The sequence below is a fragment of the Rattus norvegicus genome, chromosome 12, assembly GCF_021556685.1.
Source record: "Rattus norvegicus strain SHRSP/BbbUtx chromosome 12, alternate assembly SHRSP_T2T, whole genome shotgun sequence".
Taxonomy (NCBI): Eukaryota; Metazoa; Chordata; class Mammalia; order Rodentia; family Muridae; genus Rattus; species Rattus norvegicus.
The window spans coordinates 28137959-28158156 of NC_141545.1; the positions used below are offsets into that span (position 1 = coordinate 28137959).

The 20198-nt window shown below is 49.0% G+C and overlaps 1 protein-coding gene across 7 annotated transcripts in view; it reads left to right on the plus strand.

The window, feature by feature from the left end:
• Window positions 1-1557: 1557 nt before the first annotated feature.
• Hip1 (huntingtin interacting protein 1) overlaps window positions 1558-20198 on the plus strand; it is a 134483-nt gene continuing 115842 nt past the window's right edge. For 5 of the 7 annotated variants that reach the window (XM_087577676.1, XM_087577678.1, XM_087577665.1 and 2 more), the window contains exon 1: window positions 1598-1785. Coding sequence is in view for 5 of the 7 variants with exons in the window: in XM_087577665.1 (XP_087433791.1) it covers window positions 1666-1785 (120 nt within the window). In the remaining 2 variants the exon portion in view is untranslated. 7 annotated transcript variants of the gene reach the window in all.

The window sequence follows — 20198 nt, forward strand, 5'->3', positions numbered from 1 at the left end:
CATGGTGGCTCACAAGCGTTTATAATGGGATCCGATGCCCTCTTCTGGTGTGCAGGCATACATGCAGGCAAAACACTGTATACACAATAAAGAAATGTTAAACACACACACACACACACACACACACACACACACACACACACACACACACACAGAGTACTGGCTGTCCCGGAACTCAGTCTATAGACCAGGCTGGCCTTGAACTCAGCGATCCATCTGCCTCTGCCTCCTGAGTGTTGTGACTAAAGCTGTGGGCCGCCACCACCTGTCTTGGAACACTGTCTTTAAAGCGTCCCACTGGTGTGATCGCTCAGGTAAGTTGCTACTAAGCCTACGACCCACGTCAGCTCTCTGGGATCCACATGGTAGGGAACAGAATCTTGTTTGCTTTCTGACCTCCACAGGTGCACTGCCGCGTGAGCACAGTCCCACACATACACACAGGTACATAATTCACACACATTAACAAAAGCCAAGCATCGTGGTCCACGGAGATTCGAGGGACTCGGCTATATAATGAGTTTGATGCTGTCATTCATTAATCAAAACATTGCCTAGTACAAGTGAGACGTGTACTGGGTTCTTGAACAGATAGATGAATAGCATCATCAATTTTTTTAAATTCTTAACGGTGCCACTGGTTCTGTTAGTAGAGAACGTGTAACATTTTCTTTGCTGAGGAGCACACGTCCCAGTCTGTAGATGCTCCCAGAACAGGATGGGAGGAGTGGACCCTGCTATAGATAAACAAGGAGCATCTGTTGGGGTTTCTACCAAGGTAAGGGAAAGCTCTGGGGAGATACCCGCAGTCAAAGTCCAGTACTTGGGGACCCGGGTCGGCGATCCTCCAGAACTGGCAGATAGGAATGCACGGGGAGGAGACTTCGAGAGCCACTAAGGCCGCCATCGCCGGACCACACTGATGCGGAGTTCCCCGGCAAGCCTGGTGAAAGCGGTGCAGCCATGCTTCCCTTGATCTGCCTTTCCGTCCCCCTCGGGAACTCGTGGCGCCGGCTGGACGGCAGCTCTTCGAGCTCAGCAACCCGCAGCAGAGAAGGGCCCAGGAGGTGGCGCTTCGAGATAGGGTGGAGTCTCAAGGGCTGGTCTGTAGCAGCCAGGCCCTGCCCCATTAAGATGACGGACAAGCCTTCAGAGCAATCATGGTGCTCTTTTGGTCCTGTAGGGTGGGAACAAAGGAGGAGTGACGGATGTAGGGTGGAGCAGCAAGAAAATGGTGAGGGCAGCTCACGAAGCCAGCCCTGCTGTGTTGACAGATAACTCTTCAGACCAATGACAGTGCATTTCTAGGCCTGGAAGGCGGTGTATCGATCATGGGGCGGAGCCTCGGGGAGGGAGCAAGAGCCCACCAGGTCCTGCCCACAGAAGTTAACGGACAAACCTTCAGACCAGTCATAGCATGCCGACCGCCCTGAGGCGGGCCAGCCGGTGAAGTGAGCGGAGCGCTTCCGAAGTGGGAAAAGGGATGTGGGGAAAAGCCTCTTGGAGAGATGGGGTGGGTCCTGAGGGAGATGGACAGCGCTGTCAACCAATGGAAGACGTAATCTGTCCCCGTTAGCGCCGGATCCCCGCGGGTAGGGAGGGGCGGGAGGCGCCGCGGGGATCCCGGGGCGGCCTAGGGCCCCTGACTCTGTTCACCCAGACAACATGGACCGGATGGCCAGCTCCATGAAGCAGGTACCCAACCCGCTGCCCAAAGTGTTGAGCCGGCGCGGGGTTGGTGCTGGGATGGAGGCTGCGGAGCGCGAGAGCTTCGAGCGGACTCAGGTGAGATTCGAGAACCCTGGGGCATCCCTGGGGGCACCTGGAGTGATGCAGGGTGCTAGAGAGGCTTGGAACGGAGTGAGTCTTGCAGTCCCGGGAGGGAATTAGGCAAGGTGGCTGCGATCAGAATCATTTTGGGGTGCGGAACTAGGCGGGTCCCAGGGAGGTCCGGGACCTGGGCATCCCTACTGGCACGGGGGTCGGGGTGTACTCCGGGGAACTGCAGATTCCTGCAACTGAGAGAATAGCCTCGGCGAGCACCATCAGAGGTCACAAGGGAGGCCAAAGGGAGTCGAAAAGGGACTGATGGGAGGGGTGCTCCTGGGTAGGGGAAGCACTTAGAAGTCACTCGGTTTTTGCAAGTGTGGGGACACCAACGTAGAGGTGTAAAGGGTGGCTCTGATCGCTTTACTTTAGTATTGACTTCTTCCTTCATTCCCCAGCATCTCGTTCAACGGTGCCTCTAACTTGGCTCTCAGCAGCCCCAGCTGTTGGCCTCAGAGGCTGCGCCAAAGGGGTCTGAGTGATGGGAGGGACCGTAGGAAATGTGAAGTGTGGTCCAACTTGGAAAATGACCCCCGGGGGTTTGGAGAAATGGGGACGCGTGTAGGAATTGCGACGCTTGGACTGTCAGACCCTCGCGTGTCGGGTTAAGCTCTCCAGTGATACATAGAATCCTGATTTGCGGTTTTCCTTTCACCCTCCAAAATATGCCTGACAGCTACTAAGCAGACCGCCTGCCTTGTCTGGTCTGACCAGGGCAGATGGCCAAAATTCCACCGCGGTTATCAACAAAAAGCCACTATCCACTTTTATCTCAAGCTTTTATGCATGCTGTATCGATCGGACCGAGTCAAGTAGTGAGGCGCTGGGTGTGTAGTTACCAATTCATCTGTATGTAAAATCTGAGAGTACAACCCTTCGGATCCCACTGCGGAAGCTGGGCCCGTAGATTTCTTGTTCTCCTCTGGCTCTCCAAGTTCTACTTTGAAGATCGAGTTGACTTCAGCCAGAGGCAGCTCCCCTGTGGTGTTCTGTGAGTAGAAAAGGTGGAAGAGATAGGAGAGCCCGTGAGTTCTATAAATGGACGGTGCACGGAAGACAGCCTTTTCACCCCAGGGGACTTTAATCCACCTCTTGTTTCTGAGACCCCTGGATCCACTTCTTGTGTCTGGGGGAAAAAAGGGGTAGTTGTACCCGGGGAGGAGGAGAACCGGCATTCACTTACCTCTCAATGTCTAAGGGTTTTTGGAACTTTTTTAATTTCTCAGATCTTCTGAACTTTGGGCATTGCTGCCAAAAGGAAAAAGAAAGTTTTCATCTTCTCCCCGCTACAAACCTCTTTTATTTTTAAACTGAAAGAGGAAAATAAGCCGGAGCTATTTTGTGACATCCAACCGTCTGAGAATCTCTGATAGCTTAAAACTGGAGCAGTAAGTTAGACATAAAAGTTTGAGCTTGGGGTTGGGGATTTAGCTCAGTGGTAGATCGCTTGCCTAGCAAGCGCAAGGCCCTGGGTTCAGTCGTCAGCTCCAAAAAAACAAAGACAAAACAAAACAAAAGTTTGAGCTTAGGCCCAGTGGAGCTGGCTAAGGGGCCACCTGCGTTTCATGCCAGGGAAGGAGCCATGTTGCCCTCTGACTTCAGTTTTGAGCTGCGCCATGAACACCCCTCCATACACACACACCCAAAATTACATTAAGAGTGTTTTTGAAAGTTTGAAATTAATAGACAGTGATAGAAATTAGGCATTTGAGGGGTTGGGGATTTGGCTCAGTGGTAGAGCGCTTGCCTAGGAAGCACAAGGTCCTGGGTTCAATCCCCAGCCCCGAAAAAAAAAGAAAAGAAAAAAAAAAAGAAAGAAATTAGGCATTTGAAATGTTTCCAGCCACAACTAACATTTTTCCTAGTTACCCAGGGAATACTCAACAGGAAGACTGGTAGGTCAGTGTCTAATTTTACCTTCGTAGAACACTTGTTATTAGTCAGATTTGGTGTGTGTGTGTGTGTGTGTGTGTGTGTGTGTGTGTGTGTGTGTGTGCATGTGTGCACATGCATTGAGATATACTACAGCAGAGTTTTTCAGTTATGGAAACTCCTCCCTCCCCTTTTTTTCTTTTCTTTTTGATTTTTACAGATAGGGTTTCTCTGTATAACAGCTCTGGCTGACCCGGAACTCACTTTGTAGATCAGGCTAGCCTCAGACTCACAATGGTCTGCCTGCCTCTGCCTCCCAAGTGCTGAGGGTTTTTTTTTTAATTTTTTGTTTGTTTTGTTATTGTTGCTTTTGTTTTATTTGAGTGAGGATCTTACTGTGTTGCTCAGGCTAGCCTGGAACTCAGCTATGTAGACCAGGCTGGCCCTCAAACTTTCATCTCCCTGCCTTGGCCTCCCTAGTGCTCAGATTACTGGCATGAGGCAGCACAATCCAACTGAGTTGTTGAAATTCTCTCAAGCTGGCAGGCATGGTGGGACACTTTGACAATCCCAGCACTCAGGAGGCAGAGGCAGGAGGATCCTTGCCAGTGTGGTCTCCATAGCAGATTCCAGGCTAACCATGCCTATACATAGGGAGACCCTATCTGCAAAAGAATGTCAGTAACCCAAAAGTTACAAAATATAAGCAAAATGAACCAACAAAACCACTGATATCTTCAGAGACTAAGAGAATCAGCAAGGGTTTTATAATAATTGTAGCTAATGACTGCGTTTGGAGGCCCACTAAATACCGTGGCCTATTTGCTTTCTTTAATCTTCTCAAGAGCTGATGGAGTGGTTACCAACCCCAGTTTGCTTAGAGGAAATTGAGGCCTACCAAAGTTAAATAACTTGTTGGGTAAACACAGTTGGAAGTGGTCCCAACCTTTAACCATTGCCTTGCTACCTCGGAGTCCTGAGCAGCCCTGGAAGATGATTGAGTTCTGTTCGTTTCTTTTCGTCTTGAGACAGGGTGTCTTATAGTTCTGCTGCTCTCTAACTAGCTATGAAGACAAAGATGGTCTCGAACCCCTGATCCTCCTGCCTCCACCCGAGTGCTGGGATTGCAGGGGTGCCCCCCACCAAGGCTGGTTTTAGGCAACACTAGCGATGGAACCCAGAGCTTCATGCATGCTAGGCAAGCCCTCTCCCAAGCAAGCTGTCACTATGCCACAGCAGACAGCTCCGTTTTGGGGCCGAGCACTCGGTGATGTGCTTTGATGGAATTATGTGCCCTCGGGTCTAACTTTCCTAATCCTCAATTTCCCAACTGTAAACTACAGATAGCACGGGGCCAGCTGGGGAGGTGGCTCAGTGATTATGCTTGGTGCACCATCTTGGGGACCTGGGTTCAGATCCCCAGAATCCACATTAAAAGAAAATGAAACAGGTGTAGCTCCTGTTTTATCCAAATCAGTGAGATTCAAGGTCAGTGAACCATCTCCAAAAAAAAATGTGGAAGGAAATAGAGGAAGACACCCAGTGTAGACCTCTGGCCTGTACATGTGCACACACAGAGAAGTATGCTTCTGGGCACATAAGTATACAACACACATATATAAAATAAACATAATAGGGGCTGGAGAGATGGCTCAGGAGCTCTTCCAGAGGTCCTGAGTTCAAATCCCAGCAACCACATGGTGGCTCACAACCCTCTTCTGGTGTGTCTGAAGACAGCTACAGTGTACTCGTATAAATCAGTCAATCAATCAATAAAAACATAATATTTAACCTTGCAGTGTATGGAGAGGTGTTCTTGGCACAGCGTGAGGATGGAGGTCAGAGGACAGCTTGGTGTGCAATACATTAAGTATTAAATGACAGCATTTTGCAAATTATGGGCCACTATTGTGGTTTTTTTTCTATGTCGCAAGAATAGCCTCTTCCAGGCAATCTGTCCTTCTTAGCTCTTGACACTGTTTTCAGAATGTCACTGTCCCTTCCAGAATGGGGACCACTGACCAGCCAAGACTGTACCCCACCATCACCTCGTTCCCGGTTCACCTCAGCACAAGCATTAGTTGGGTGTTAGGGACAAGAATAGTGGTTTATTTTTTGACATACTTATTTTCAATCTTGCTTACTGAGTTGATCCTGTATTTGCTAGGACTTAATGTGTAAAAGGGAGAAGGCTGGGACGATGGCTCAGTGGCTGCTGCACAAGTGCAAGGGCCTGAGTTCAAATCCCTAGACCCCATGTAAGACTGAACCTGGGAGCAGCCCTGGAAACTTGCAGACCAGCTAGCTTGGGATGTGGGGTGAAAAACAAGAGAGCTTATCTCAAACAAGGTGGAAGTTGACTGGCACCTGAGGTGACTTTATGACCTCCACCATGTTTGTAGCATGACATGTGCATACACTCATGCACTCTCACGAGCGCACGGAAGAGGGAAGCGTGTGTATTGCTAACCCATTTATGGATGGATAAAGATAGTAATAAAGTTGTTTCTTCAATGACAGGAAGAGTCCAAGGAAGATAAAAGCAAAGCCTTTGCAAAAAGGTTTCCCATCCCTTCTTCTGTTTTGTTTTCTTGTTTTGTGTTTTGTTTTGCTTTGTAGACCAGGCTGGACTTAAATCTGATATATGGTGGAGGCTGACCCTGAACTCTTGGTCTTCCTGCCTACACGTCCCTAATACTGGAACTGTACACATGCTCTACCATATCTGGCTAGGCTTCCCGTGTGTTAGGCAAGCATATCAGAACCAGATTGCATCCTCAGACTTTGATTTAGTTTCAAGTTTAGGGACTGGAAAGTGGTGGAGAGCACATCCTGCTCTTCCAGAGAGCATCCATATCCAGTGGCCTCGCAACCACCTATAACTGTAATCCCAGGAAATGCACAGGCACACACATGCACACACATAGAAATGAACCATAAATTTTAGTTTGAGGCAGTGTCTCAGTAAATCACAGCAGCCGGCCCTATACTCGCTGTATAGCCCCAGGCCAGCCTCAAGTCTGTAGTTCTCCTGCCTGGGCCCTCCTAAGTAACTGGCTTGACTTACTTCATCGGCTGACAGTATTCTAGTATTGTTTTATTTTATTTGTTTGCTTTTAGGTCAGGGTCTTATGTAGTCCAGGCTGTCCTTGAACTCACTATGTAGCCAAGAATGACCTTGGACTCCTGATTTCCTGTAGGATCCAAAAAACAGTTCTCCCCTTCCTAAAAGCTACCGTGACTCTGGGGAGGATTTAGCTCACTGTAGAAGGTTGCCTGGCCAGCACAAAGACCTGGTGTGGTCTATCGAGAGGGGTTGAGGTAAAGCTGCTATGATACCTCGTTTGGGAAGCACTTTACAGTTTATAAGAATGGTGATGGGGGTTGGGGATTTAGCTCAGTGGTAGAGCACTTGCCTAGCAAGTGCAAGGCCCTGGGTTCGGTCCCCAGCTCTGGAAAAAAAAAAAAAAAAAAAAAAAAGAAGTAAGAATGATGATGATGAATGGTCAGCCTGGTCAGCCAGTGAGTGAGTGAAAGGGGGATGATTCAAAGCCAGGACACAGGCTCCCCATGTTAGGCCCCGCCCACCATGGTGCCCTCCAGTCAGACATGACGATATTTCTAGTAGGAGTTGGGGGAGGGAGGAATGTTACCAGTCAGATGAGGAAAAGATCTTGATCCAAATTTTCATTTAGCCTTGTTTGTTTGTTTGTTGTTTGTTTTGTGTATGTGTTTGACGGTTGCATATAGAGATCAGAGGACATCTTGTAGGACTTGGTTCTGGCCCCCCACAGTGGGCCCTGGTGGTTAAACTGAGGTTATTGATCTTGGCAGCAGGTGTCCTGGTTCTCGTTTATAAGACAGGGTCGCACTATATAGCTCTCTTTGAATATATGATCCTCCTGCCTCTGCCATTGGCATGCCGGGATTAAAGCGTACCCACCGTGCTTGACCCTCTGGCTATATCCTTAGCCAAAAAAAGCTTTCCTCTGTGGACTGTTTATTCTTTTAATATTATTTCGGGGAACACATACCATGGAGTGAACGCAGTCATGAGTAAGATCAAGATTAGCCCCGGAGGATCTGTGAGTCAGCAGAGGGGAGGGACTCTGTTGTGGTCAGAGGAACAAAGTAGCAGTCTTTTAAGGGTGTTAAAACCAAAGGCTCTGGGTGTGGGGGGGGTGGGAGAGTAGGGGGACTGGGGGTGGAGAGTTGGGGAGAGAGGGGGGAGGCTGAAAGCTTACCTTAGCTCAGATTTAGAGCACTTGATCAGAACAACCCAGTGAGGGGCTACAGGTGTGACTCACGGGTCCAGGAGGGACATACTCCATCATGGTGGGGAAGGCATGGCGGCGGGAGTAGGAGGCACGCACCATCCACAGTCAGGAAGCAGGGAGAGATGGATGCTGCTGCCTTTTATTATGCAGTGCAGGACCCCAGCCCGTAGGACACTAAAGTTTACCAAAAGCCCATATTTAGGATGGGTCTGCCCAGCCCAGTCTAGATGCCCCTTATACGCATGCTCACACATTTGTCTCCCAAGTGATTGAATGCCGTGCCTGTTGACAGTGTTAGCCATCTTTGATCCTGCCTAATTCCTGCTTGCTTTCTTCCTCCTTCTTTCCCCTCATCTTTGGGGTCCCCACAAGGCTGACCTCACACCACTTCCCTTTTACATCTGTCCACTTCCTCGGCTCTCACCTCAACAGTTTCTAGTCTCACCACCATGACATCACTGCCCCACATCCCCTTCCTGACTTCCTGCCCTGTGGACCGTCTCTGAAGACATCTGCACCCCCATCCATGCCCTGTGCCCAGCCATTGGTCCTTCTGTGTCCCTGGCCCAGCCTCTTTCCTTCCTCTTGAACACACCGCTTGTGTTCTGATGTCTCCATGCTGTAATGTTCCTGTGCCCAGTTCTCCTTAGTTCCTCATGGTGCCTGCCCTCCTGACCATTTTCTTTCTTTTTCTCACCTCTCTCTTTTCCTTCCTTCCTTCCTTCCTTCCTTCCTTTCTTTTGTGACAGGGCTTCTCTGTGTAGCCCTGGCTATGCTGAAACTCACTCTGAAGACCAGGCTGGCCTCCAACTCTGAGATCCTCTGGCCTCTGCCTCCTGAGTGCTGGAATTAAAGGTGTGCACCACCATCTGGCTTTTCTCCCTTTACCGGACCCTTTTGTCAGGAACCTTGGTTAGAGGCTGAGACGATGCAGCTCAGTTGGTAGAATGCTTGCCTAGGTCAAAGCCTGGCTCCAGCATCACATAAACCAGGCCTGTTAGTGTGTGTCTGTCATCCTAGAACTCAGGAGGTGAAGGCAGGAGGATTGGGAGTTCAAGGATGAGGGTGGAGACGGCTCAGTGGCTGGGAGTGCACCCTGCTCTTGCAGAGGCTCTGAGTTCAGTTCCCAGCAGCCGTATAAGGCACAACCACCTGTAACTCCAGCTCCAGAGGATTGGACAGCCTCTTGGGTCCTCCATAGGCATACACGTACCCCCACCCATTACATACAGATAATCAAAATTAATAACTCAGGCTGGAGAGATGCTCAGTGGTTAAGTATGCTGGAAGCTACTGAAGTGGACATAGGTTCAAATCCCAGCCCTCACATTAGGGGGCCTTACAGCTACCTGCAACTCCAGTGCCAGGGAATCCAACACTCTATTCTGGCTTCTGCAGGCACCCGCACACATGCGGTGCACATATATACACTCAGGAATGAATCTTAAAAAACAAACAGATGTGGTGATGTACACCTTTAATCCTATCGCTGAGGAGGCAGAGGCAGGTGGATCTCCATGAGTTTGACACTAGCCTGGCCTACATATGGTGTTCCAGGCAAGCTGAGGCTTCATAGTTAGACTTTATCCCAAAAACAGTTTCAAGGTCATCCCCAGATTCTGTGTGACATGATACCTCCATGGTCCCTCGTCCTTGCCCTCATATAACACACACATGCACAGGTTGTCCTTTGTGGTCTGGTTGTACTTGGGTCACACATTCCAGTGAGTCTGAACCACTGGGCTATACTATATTATCACACTTATGCAAGCACAGATCGTGGCTTCCTGTGTTGATAGTTCCCTCTTGGACATGACTGTGAATCTCATTGTCCATGAGGGGACCCTTGTAGAAGGTAGGTGCTGGTGTGTCCATTGGCCAGACATAAATAAGGGAGGTAGAGACAAGAGAGGTATTGGTTTGTATCTGTATTCCCAGGTACTCAGGAAAGTGAGGCAGGAGGATTGAATGAAGGCAGGAGTTCATGGCCGGCATGGGCAACATATCAAGACTCTGTCTAAAATAAAATAAAATAAAATATAAAAACAAAACCAAGTATGATGTTCTCATTGCTTTGACAAAACCCGTGACCAGAGCAACTGAAGGGAGAAAGGGCTTACTGTGGCTTACAGTTCAAGGGTGCAGTCCATTACAGCAGGGGAGGCATGGCAGTGGGAGCATGAGGCGGCTGTTACACGGCATCCACAGTCAGGAAGCAGAGAGCCATGGATGCTGGTGCTCAGCTCGCTGTCTCCTTTTAGTATGTAGTCCTGGACCCCAGCCTAGGGAATGGTGCCGCCCACCTTCAGGCTGGGTCTCCCTCTTCTGCTCAGGTCAATTCTCTGAAAGCACTGGCCTAGATGAGCCCTCAGGGATGTCTCCTAGGTGACTCAAAGAGTCTCAAGCTCTAATGTGAGCTGGCTAAGCTACTCTGCTTAGATGATTGTAAATATCAAGGTGACAATCAAGGTTAACCATGGGGAACTGAAGAAATTGCACTTGATGCTCTTAGAGAGGACCAGAGTTTAGTCACTAGTACACACCTTAGACTGTTCACAACCTTCTATGATTCCAGCTCCAGGGGATCCAGTGACCTCTTTGATGTCCTTGGGCATTGTACATCATACACAGAGATGCACAAACAGACACATAAAATCAAAATCTTAAAAAAACAATTTGCCATTAGACCTGGTGTCTGTAGCAGACACTTCCAATCCCAGCCGCTTAGGGGACTGAGGCATAGAATCAAGGGGTCCAAGCTAGCCTGGGCTACAAGAAGGACTCTGTCTGTAAGAACCAAAGCAGCACAAGTCAGTCAGTTGTGTGCTTGTCTCACGAACATGAGAAACTGAGTTCAGTCTACTAGAACCCAGGTAAAGGGAATCTAGTGTACACACTTATAATTTCAGTGCTTGGGTGGGAGACAGAGAGAGACAGATCCCCGGGACTTACTGGCTGGCCAGCCTAGTCTGCTGTATAAGTTCCAGGCAAATTAGAGACCCCCACTCTCCTGGGGGGGATGGAAAGGTGGGTGGTTTACACCCGAGGTTATCTTCTGGCTTTTCCATGTACATACATAATGTGCCTGCTCATCTACACACACACACACACACACACACACACACACACACACACACGAAAATTTATTCAAAATGTATAAAATTACCTCCCTCCAGCCATGTGTATTAGATATGAAGCAATTAAATGTTGTATTTAGAGTCAACTCTAACCCCTGAAATATCTTAAATGTCTAAAATATGAAAAACTGTTCAGAATCTGAAAGTGTTCTTGTCCCAAGCGAAAATGCTGGTTTCAGTTTTTCTAGTGCTAGAGGCGAAACCCAGAGCTTTGCAATCTACCACTGGGCCACGCCCCCAGCCCCTACTGGGGGATTCTAGGCACTGAGCCACAACCCCAGCCCCTACTGGGGGATTCTAGGCAGGGCTCTACCACTGAGCCACACCCCCAGCCCCTCACTGGGGGATTCTAGGCAGGTGCTCTACCGCTGAGCCATACCCCCAGCCCCTCACTGGGGGATTCTAGGCAGGGGCTCTACCACTGAGCCATACCCCCAGCCCCTCACTGGGGGATTCTAGGCAGGGGCTCTACCACTGAGCCACGCCCCCAGCCCCTCACTGGGGGATTCTAGGCAGGGGCTCTACCACTGAGCCACAACCCCAGGCATTCTGAACACTCGATTAAGGGATCCCTCACATTTAGATAGCCTGAGCCAGCTCTTCTGAGATAAAGTCTAACCACGCTAGTGTGCTGCTTGCAAAACAAGAGACTGGAGGCCATTGCAGGAGGTCCTTCTTGCTCCAGACTCAAGAACCTGTAGGGAGGCTTCACATTCTAAAGACACTCATTTCTGTGTCTCATTGTTTTCTATCCTCTTCTTTTTTGGAGACAAAGCCTTACGTAGTCTTATGTGGCCTCAGATCCCTAATCCTCCTACCTCTACCTCCCAACTTCTGAAATTACAGGCATATGTGGTGCTGGTCTTAATACCTAGTGTGTGTGTGTGTGTGTGTGTGTGTGTGTGTGTGTGTGTGTGTGTGTGTGTGTGTGTACTCCAGCAATACTGCTTGTATAGAGGTCAGAGGACAACTTTTGGGAGTCAGTTCTCCTCCCACCATGTGGGTCCTGAGGATCAAACTCAGGATGTCAGGTTTGGCTGCAAGTGTCTTTTCCTGATGAGCCCTTTTGCTGGCCCTTAATTTATATATTTCTAGCAGTCACTAAGATGCTGTGCTGGATGTTTCTCTCACTGGGGAATAGTGACCAGGGATTAGAGCCATGGGGCACTCAGAACCTTCAGGAGCACTGGGACTCAAAGAGCTGATCCCTTGACCCTCTCAGGCACCCCAAAATGTTCCTTACTTGGCTAGTCTTCAGTGGGGGCCGCATTGCGCACCCCAGTCATTGGCTTGCAAATTCTATTCCCTGAGGTGAGTGCGTGTAGGAGATGTGGGTGTGGCAGGAGCGGGCCGGTGGCCAGTCTGTCTGCCACTGCTTCAGAAGTTCTGATGGCCTGGAATATTGCCCACCTAACCAAAGGGAGTCTGTCAGTTCCACCTCCCGACAGGGCGGAGGCTGCTTCCTGTTTTTCCTGCCTGGGCGGGCAGGGAGGAACCTTGTTCCCAGCTCAGTGCCAGGAAGTGCAGTCTGATACTAGTGAGGGGAGAGGGGCCTGTGGTTGAGACGGAGGGAGAGAGAGAAGCATTTATTTCTTGGACAGACTCACAGCCTCTACCGCTGCTAATGCGTTAGCGAGACAGTTCAGGAAGCTGGGGTGCACCATCCGGGCGTTCGGTGCCGCCTGCGATTCAGTGCCGGCTAACGCTGCGTCCAAAGTTACATTTCCCTTGAACCTCTTTTGCACCACCAACTAAAAGATGCATCTCCGCATAATCTTTGGTCGTGGTCGTTTTCCCAGTACAGACACGAAAACTCAGGGAGGGTCAGAGATTTGCCTGTGAGTGCACAGGAAAGCTCCAGACCTGGTGCAGGTCTGATCGCAGAGGTTACTCGTTTTATTTTATTTGTAGACAGTGTCTCACTTTCTCCAACTTTCCACGTAGCTGTGGATGACCTTGAGCTCCTGCCTCCGCCTCCCCAAGGGTGGGGTAGTCAACTCCATGTCTGGTCTGCCTTTACATTTTTCAAAACATGAATTTGAGCCTGTGAAGGTGAAAGAGCGCTTCTTACCTTCTACCTTCATATAGGTGCCAGGATCTAACTCCGGTCATTAGGTGTGGCAGCAGTCGCCTCCACTGAGCCATCTCTCTGTACCCCCATCCCCCAACCCCCTTTAAAAATCTTTTTTTTTAAAGATTTATTTATTTATATGTAAGTACACTGTAGCTGTCTTCAGACACACCAGTAGAGGGCATCAGATCTCGTTACAGATGGTTGTGAGCCACCATGTGGTTGCTGGGATTTGAACTCAGGACCTCTGGAAGAGCAGACAGTGCCCTTAACCACTGAGCCATCTCTCCAGCCCCCCCCCCCTTTTTATATATAAGTACACTGTAGCTGTCTTCAGACACACCAGAAGAGGGCATCAGATCTCATTACAGATGGTTGTGAGCCACCATGTGGTTGCTGGGATTTGAACTCAGGACCTCTGGAAGAGCAGACAATGCTCTTAACCACTGAGCCATCTCTCCAGCCCTAAAAATCTCCTTCAAACCTAGTCTGTGGCTGGTAACTAACAAACAAACAAACAAACAATAACACTAAACTAACCAACAACAACCAAGACAGTTGACACAGATTTGATCTTTCCAGACATACTTAGATATCTTAAATTCCTTCCAAAAAAAAATGGCATATGTACACCCTCCTTGGATGTAAGTGGTCTGTTGGTTAATGCTGTCAACTTGACAGCCTCTAGAATCACCTGGGAGAGGGGCCTTTGGACACAACTGCGAGAAACTATCTAGAGTAAGGTCAGCCTCTGAGAGTGACTTGACGAGGAGAGACCCGTGGTGACTGTGGGCAGAACCATTCCCTTGGCAGGGGATCCTGGACCCGTTTAAAACAGGGACAGCGGGGGTTGGGGATTTAGCTCAGTGGTAGAGCGCTTGCCTAGCGAGTGCAAGGCCCTGGGTTCGGTCCCCAGCTCCGAAAAAAAGAAAAAAAAAGGTCAAACACAAGTTAATGTATTTTTATTATATTTTGTTTTGTTTTGAGACAGGGGTAGCCTCCGACTTGCAATCCTCTTTCCTCTGCCTTCTTTGCTGGGGTTTCTGGGCAGAAGGGAATCAGTGCCCAGAGCCCTTTGCTCAGATAGTAAAGCTAGAGAAAAGTTGGAATCAATTGCAGTGGCGTGAAAGCTGCCCTGGGCGGGGGGTTGGGGGGGCAGTGGTTGGAAACACCAGCCATCTGCCTCCCTTAGCCCATTAGCCTGAGTTTACTGTTCCATGAAGTCTTCTATACTTAAATCATTCTCTCTTCGATTTGAGATAAGGTCTCCTTATGTGTTCCAACCTGTTCTTGAGGACTCTTTACCTTAGTGTGTGTGTGTGTGTGTGTGTGTGTGTGTGTGTTGTTAGGAGGGTTGTGTGGGAGTGTGTGTGGGTGTGTGTGCACATGCGCACGTTCAGGAATGTGTGGTGCCCAAAGAGTCCCGAAAAGGGCGTCAGATGGACCCGAGCCGCAGTTACAGGCGGTGTGAGACAATCAATGTGGGTGCTGGGAACTGAACTCAGGTCTTCTGAAAGAGCAGTATGAGCTCTTTTTTCTTTAAAATATAATTTATTTTACGTATATGAGTACACTGTCACTCTTCAGACCCGAAGAGGACATCAGATCCCATCACAGATGGTTGTGAGTCACCATGTGGTTGCTGGGAACTGAACTCAGGACCTCTGGAAGAGCAGGCAGCGCTCTTAACTGCTGAGCCATCTCTCCAGTCCCGGTATGAGCTCTTAACCACTGACCAAGTTCTCTACCACCTTCTCCTTCTTGTCCATGTATGCATGTGCTCCTATGTGTATAATTATGGCACATGAGAAGGCTGGACAACCTTGGGTGTTTTTCCTTAGGTGCCATTTATTTATTTATTTATTTATTTATTTATTTATTTATTTATTTATTTAGTGTGTGTGTGTGTGTGTGTGTGTGTGTGTGTGTGTGTGTGTGCACATGCACCATGGCAGGCATGAAAATGCACAGGGAAACATGTGGGAGTCCATTCTCTCCTTTCCCCATGTAGGTCCCAGGGATTGAGTTTCGGTCATCAGGACTAACAACAAGCACCTCTACTCACTGAGCTACCTTGCCTGCCCTCCCGCCTTCTTCTTGGAGACAGCGTCTCTGACCAGATAGTTAATGAGCCCCCCTGTGAACCCATCTGCCCGCCTCTGCCTCCCCATTGCTGGGATTCCAAGTGTATAGCACTACATTTGGCTCTTTTTAACATGGATTCTTGGGCTGAACTTAAGTCCTCATGCTTGCAAGACAAGGACTTTACTAACTGAGCTACCTTGCCAGCCCTGTCTTTGAATTCTCTATTAGCTCAGGCTGTACTCAAACACGCTCCGTAACCCAGGCAACCTTGAATGCAGACCCTTCCTCTAGCTTTCAGGTACTGGAATTGCAGGTGCGTACCACAAACACAGCTGCGTTTATGGTCTATCTCAACACTACCACAAACACAGCTGCGTTTATGGTCTATCTCAACACGCAGAAGATTGAAACTACACAAAACACAGCTCTTCCCAGGGAGAAGGCAGTGTGTGTAGGGGCTTGCCCATTGTCCGTCCACACATGCTTTACGTTGTGTCCCAAACTCAGCCTTCCCAAAAGCATGCTCAAAGGCATCTGGGAACATAAGCAAGTGGTTGACCTATGAGTCATGTACCTGCTTGCTGCCTCCCAGCATGGCATAGCTTGTAGCCAGGAAGTAGAGACCGTCATTAATCCACACGTTGCCTGCGGTCTCTGGCTTCTGTTCATTGTGTTTTCTTCCATAGATACCAAGGACCCGTAAGTTCCTTGCTTAGCTTTTTAGTGTGGTGGCCCGGCACGCAGCAGAGGGCTTTAACCAGTTGAGCGCCAGTGCCGATGACATGTAGACCGATCAGGTGGGTGGTGGAGTTTTCAAAAGGAGGAGACAAGACCATGGATGTGTCTAAAGAAAATGCAAGGTCTGGGGACAGACTCGTTTGGCATGGACTGCAGGCATAGCTCATGCTCCCAAGGGGAGCTGGGTTGCAAAGAACTGAGCTGTAGAGGAACCGTGGGAGAGCCTCCGGGAGCATCTGGGAGATGACCCTTGGGAATCTACACACAGAATGACTTTGTTACAAGGGTGCTTTGAGTTTTGGGATTGTTCATTTGTGTTTTCTGTCTGCTTTCCACAGATGCCAAGGACCTGTTAGTTTCTCATTTATTTTTTAAGTGTGGTGGTCCAGCACTTAGCAGAGAAGCTTAGAGCACAGCATCAGTGAAGTGTACCTTCCAGACAAACCTTCGTGGGCGTCTTTGTTTCTTTGTTCCCTTCCTTTCTCTTTGTTTCATTTCCTTCCTTCCTTATTACATTTTTTTTACTCATTTTAAAGTTTTATTTATTTTTATGTAAAGTGTGTGCGTGTACACGTGCATGCGTGTGTGTGTGTGTGTGCATGTGTGAGAGTGTGTGTGTGTGTGTGTGTGTGTGTGTGTGTGTGTGTGTGTGTGTATCTTCAGGGGCCCGAGCAGTCCAGAAAGAAGAGGGTAGATCTCCTGGATAGAACTGGGTTACAGGCAATTGTAAGTCACTAGATGCGGGTGCTGGGAACTGAACTCTGGTCCTCTGCAAGATCAGTACACACCCTTACTGAGTGCCATGATGAATGTGTAGACATCAGAAGACAACTTCTAGGAGTCAATTCTCCCTTTTCACCAGGTGGGTCCCAAGGATCAATCATCAGACTTGGCAGCAAGCACCTTTACCCACTGAGCCATCTTGCCAGCCCACACAGCGTGCTGGCTTGTCTTTGAACCATTTGAGCTCCAAGGCCATGTTTGGTGGAGATCTTGTGCCATGTACTTTTGGTATCCGTTGGCTGTGGCTTAACTGGGGCAGTATTCCCTATTTATTTTGTTTCGCCTCTGCTTATTATGCATGTGGGGGTGTGGTCATGTTCATGCCAAAGACATGGAGGTCTGAGGGCTATTTTTAGGCATTGGTTCTCTCCATCCGCTGTGGGTCCTGAGGACTGAACTCAGCTTGTGGGTTTTCACAAGAAGTACTTTTACCCTCTGAGTCATCTTGTCCACCCTGGGGCCATATTCTTGTTGTTCCTGAGCTGGTATCCAGTGATGTATGCACGCCAATCACGTGTTCTGTGCTGAGCGGTTCTTATTTCTCAAAACAAAGAATAACAAAGAGGCCTGGGAACATGGCTTTTTGGAAGAGCTAGAGCCTAGACTCCCCCAGTGAGGGGCTGGGGTCGTGGCTCAGTGATAGAGTGTTTTCCTAACACACACTATGTCCTGAGTTCTGTTCTCAGTACTACATACACATTTACACACACACACACACACACACACACACACACACACACAGACGAATAGCGTCTTATATTTTCCAAGTGAGCTCAGTGCAGCCACTCCATCTATAGGCAAAGAACTTTCCCTAAGTTTGTAAGCACAAAGGAGAGTCCAAGCACCTGGAGATTTCACATGTTAGAATATTCGCATATGCATAACATTGGCATGTGCGTAATGAGACCTCTTGGGGCTGAGATCGCCTGTGCATCTAATGCATAGCGCTAGAGGGCAGCACTCGTAGGCAAGGACCAGAGGAAGGCTTCTAGTGCACTAAGGGTTGCCCTTGGTAACTTCATCATGGACACAGGGACCTCTGGCCTGGGACTACAAGGAGTTGAATTGTACCTGAGTTTGGAAGCAGATTCCTCTATGTCTCTAGTAAGGAGGACACCTTGATTTTTAGCTCATTGGAAGAAGCTGTACTGGGCTAATTTGCAGCGCTACAAGACTAGAAATGGGTGCCATTGTCAGTGTTCTCCAGAGGCGTAGCGAGGAGGATCATGAGTCTGAGGTCAGAGCTACATGGTGAGAAGTTCTGTCAAAAACAAAAAATAAAACCCAACAAACAAACAAACAAACAAACACCTCACTAACTGCATTAACTGGGGGCTGGAGAGATGGCTCATCGGTTAAGAGCACTGACGGCTCTTCCAGAGGTCCTGAGTTCAACTCCCAGCAACCACATGGTGGCTCACAACCATCTGTAATGGGATCTGATGCCCTCTTCTGGTGTATCTGAGGACAGCTACAGTGCACCTATATATAATAAATAAATAAATCTTTTTTAAAAATTGCTAACTAGGATGGGAAGGTGGCTCAGTGGGTGAAGCATTTTACCCAAGCCCATTGCCCAAGCCTAGGACCTGCGTTCCAGATGCTTAGACTCACATAAGCCAGGACCACAGCAAGTGTCTAATCCCAGAGTTCTCACAGGGAGTTGGGAGGTGGGGACAGGAGGCTCTCCTGGGCTGGCTAGCCTGTCTTCTGTGGTCCATGTATACCACAGTCACACTCACACACACTAAGACGTCAGACAGACAGACAGACAGACAGACATCTTAGCCATGGATGTTTTATGTTGTCGAGTTTGTAGCCATTTGTTTGTGATGGAACTTGAACAAGCCTGGGCCAGCAAGATGACCTGAGTTTAATCCCAGGGACCCACGAGGGAGAAGGAGAGAACTGACTTCAGAACATTGTCCTCTACTGTCACAGGGGCCCCCACCCAAATACACAAATAAATGTAATTCAGAAGGCGGGGAGGAGTGGGGTGGGACAAAGTTAATGGATAAGCCATGCTCCCAGGCAAGATTCTAAGCATCTCCAAGACCTGACTTCACAGACAGACAAACCACCATGCTGGGCCCCACGGGACCTATGCTATTTGATGTATGCCTTTCGGGGCTGTAGATCAGACACTGGAATTCCACAGTTGGCACCCGTTCCCAGAAGTTTATCCTGAAAGGACAATTCAACAGTCCGTTCAGAACATATTTTTTTTCCCTGCTGGGCCACCAAGTTCTTTGATACAATTCCAGGTTGGAGATCTCAGATCTAATTTACTGAACTTGTAAAAGGGAGAAAATTTTTTAATGAAATTGTGCTATTTTTGAAAAGTGGGTGGGAAACTCTGATGCTGAGACAGAAGTGGATGGGATGTCTATGAAGAAGAAAGCAGGCCCAGAGACAGGAAGCAGAGGGGGGATCCAGGAGTGAGGCCCAGGCAGCAGAGGGGGGATCCAGGAGTGAGGCCCAGACAGCAGAGAGGGGATCCAGGAGTGAGGCCCAGACAGCAGAGGGGGGATCCAGGAGTGAGGCCCAGGCAGCAGAGGGGGGATCCAGGAGTGAGGCCCAGGCAGCAGAGGGGGGATCCAGGAGTGAGGCCCAGGCAGCAGAGGGGGGATCCGAGAGTGAGGCCCAGGGATCCTGCTGTGCCCTATGCTGACTCAGGCTTGTGCTGGAGATCTGGAAGGTTCTGCTGTTCCTGGGCTTGTGCTGGAGATCTGGAAGGTTCTGCTGTTCCTGGGCTTAACTACAGAGGAAGCATGCACTTGTGGAATACTGACTTCAGACTTAGCAAGCCTGAGCCATAAAGACGCTCGTTTCCAACCCTCCAGACCGGACTGCCCAACCACACACCACCTGATCCCTGGAACCCATGTGGAGGAAAGGGAGCATCGATACTCTGGAAGTTATCCTCTGACTTACACGCATACAACACACACACATACACACACACACACACACACACACACCCCACATACCCCACATATATACACACCACATACATAACTATACAACCAAACACACACACACACACACACACACACATATATCACACAACCACATACACACACCACATAAGCAGCTACATACACGCATATACATACAGTACACATACAACCACACAGACCAAATAAACAGCTACACACATACCACACACACCCAGATACACCACACACACACACAAACAGCCTTTCACATACCACCCCCACCACACACCACATGCACCACAGACATACACACACCACATAAACAGCCACACACATACCACATTCAACCACACATACACACAACACACAAACAGCCACACACAAACCACACACAACCACATGTACACACCACACACAAACAGCCACACACAAACCACACACAACTACACACACACACACACACACACTC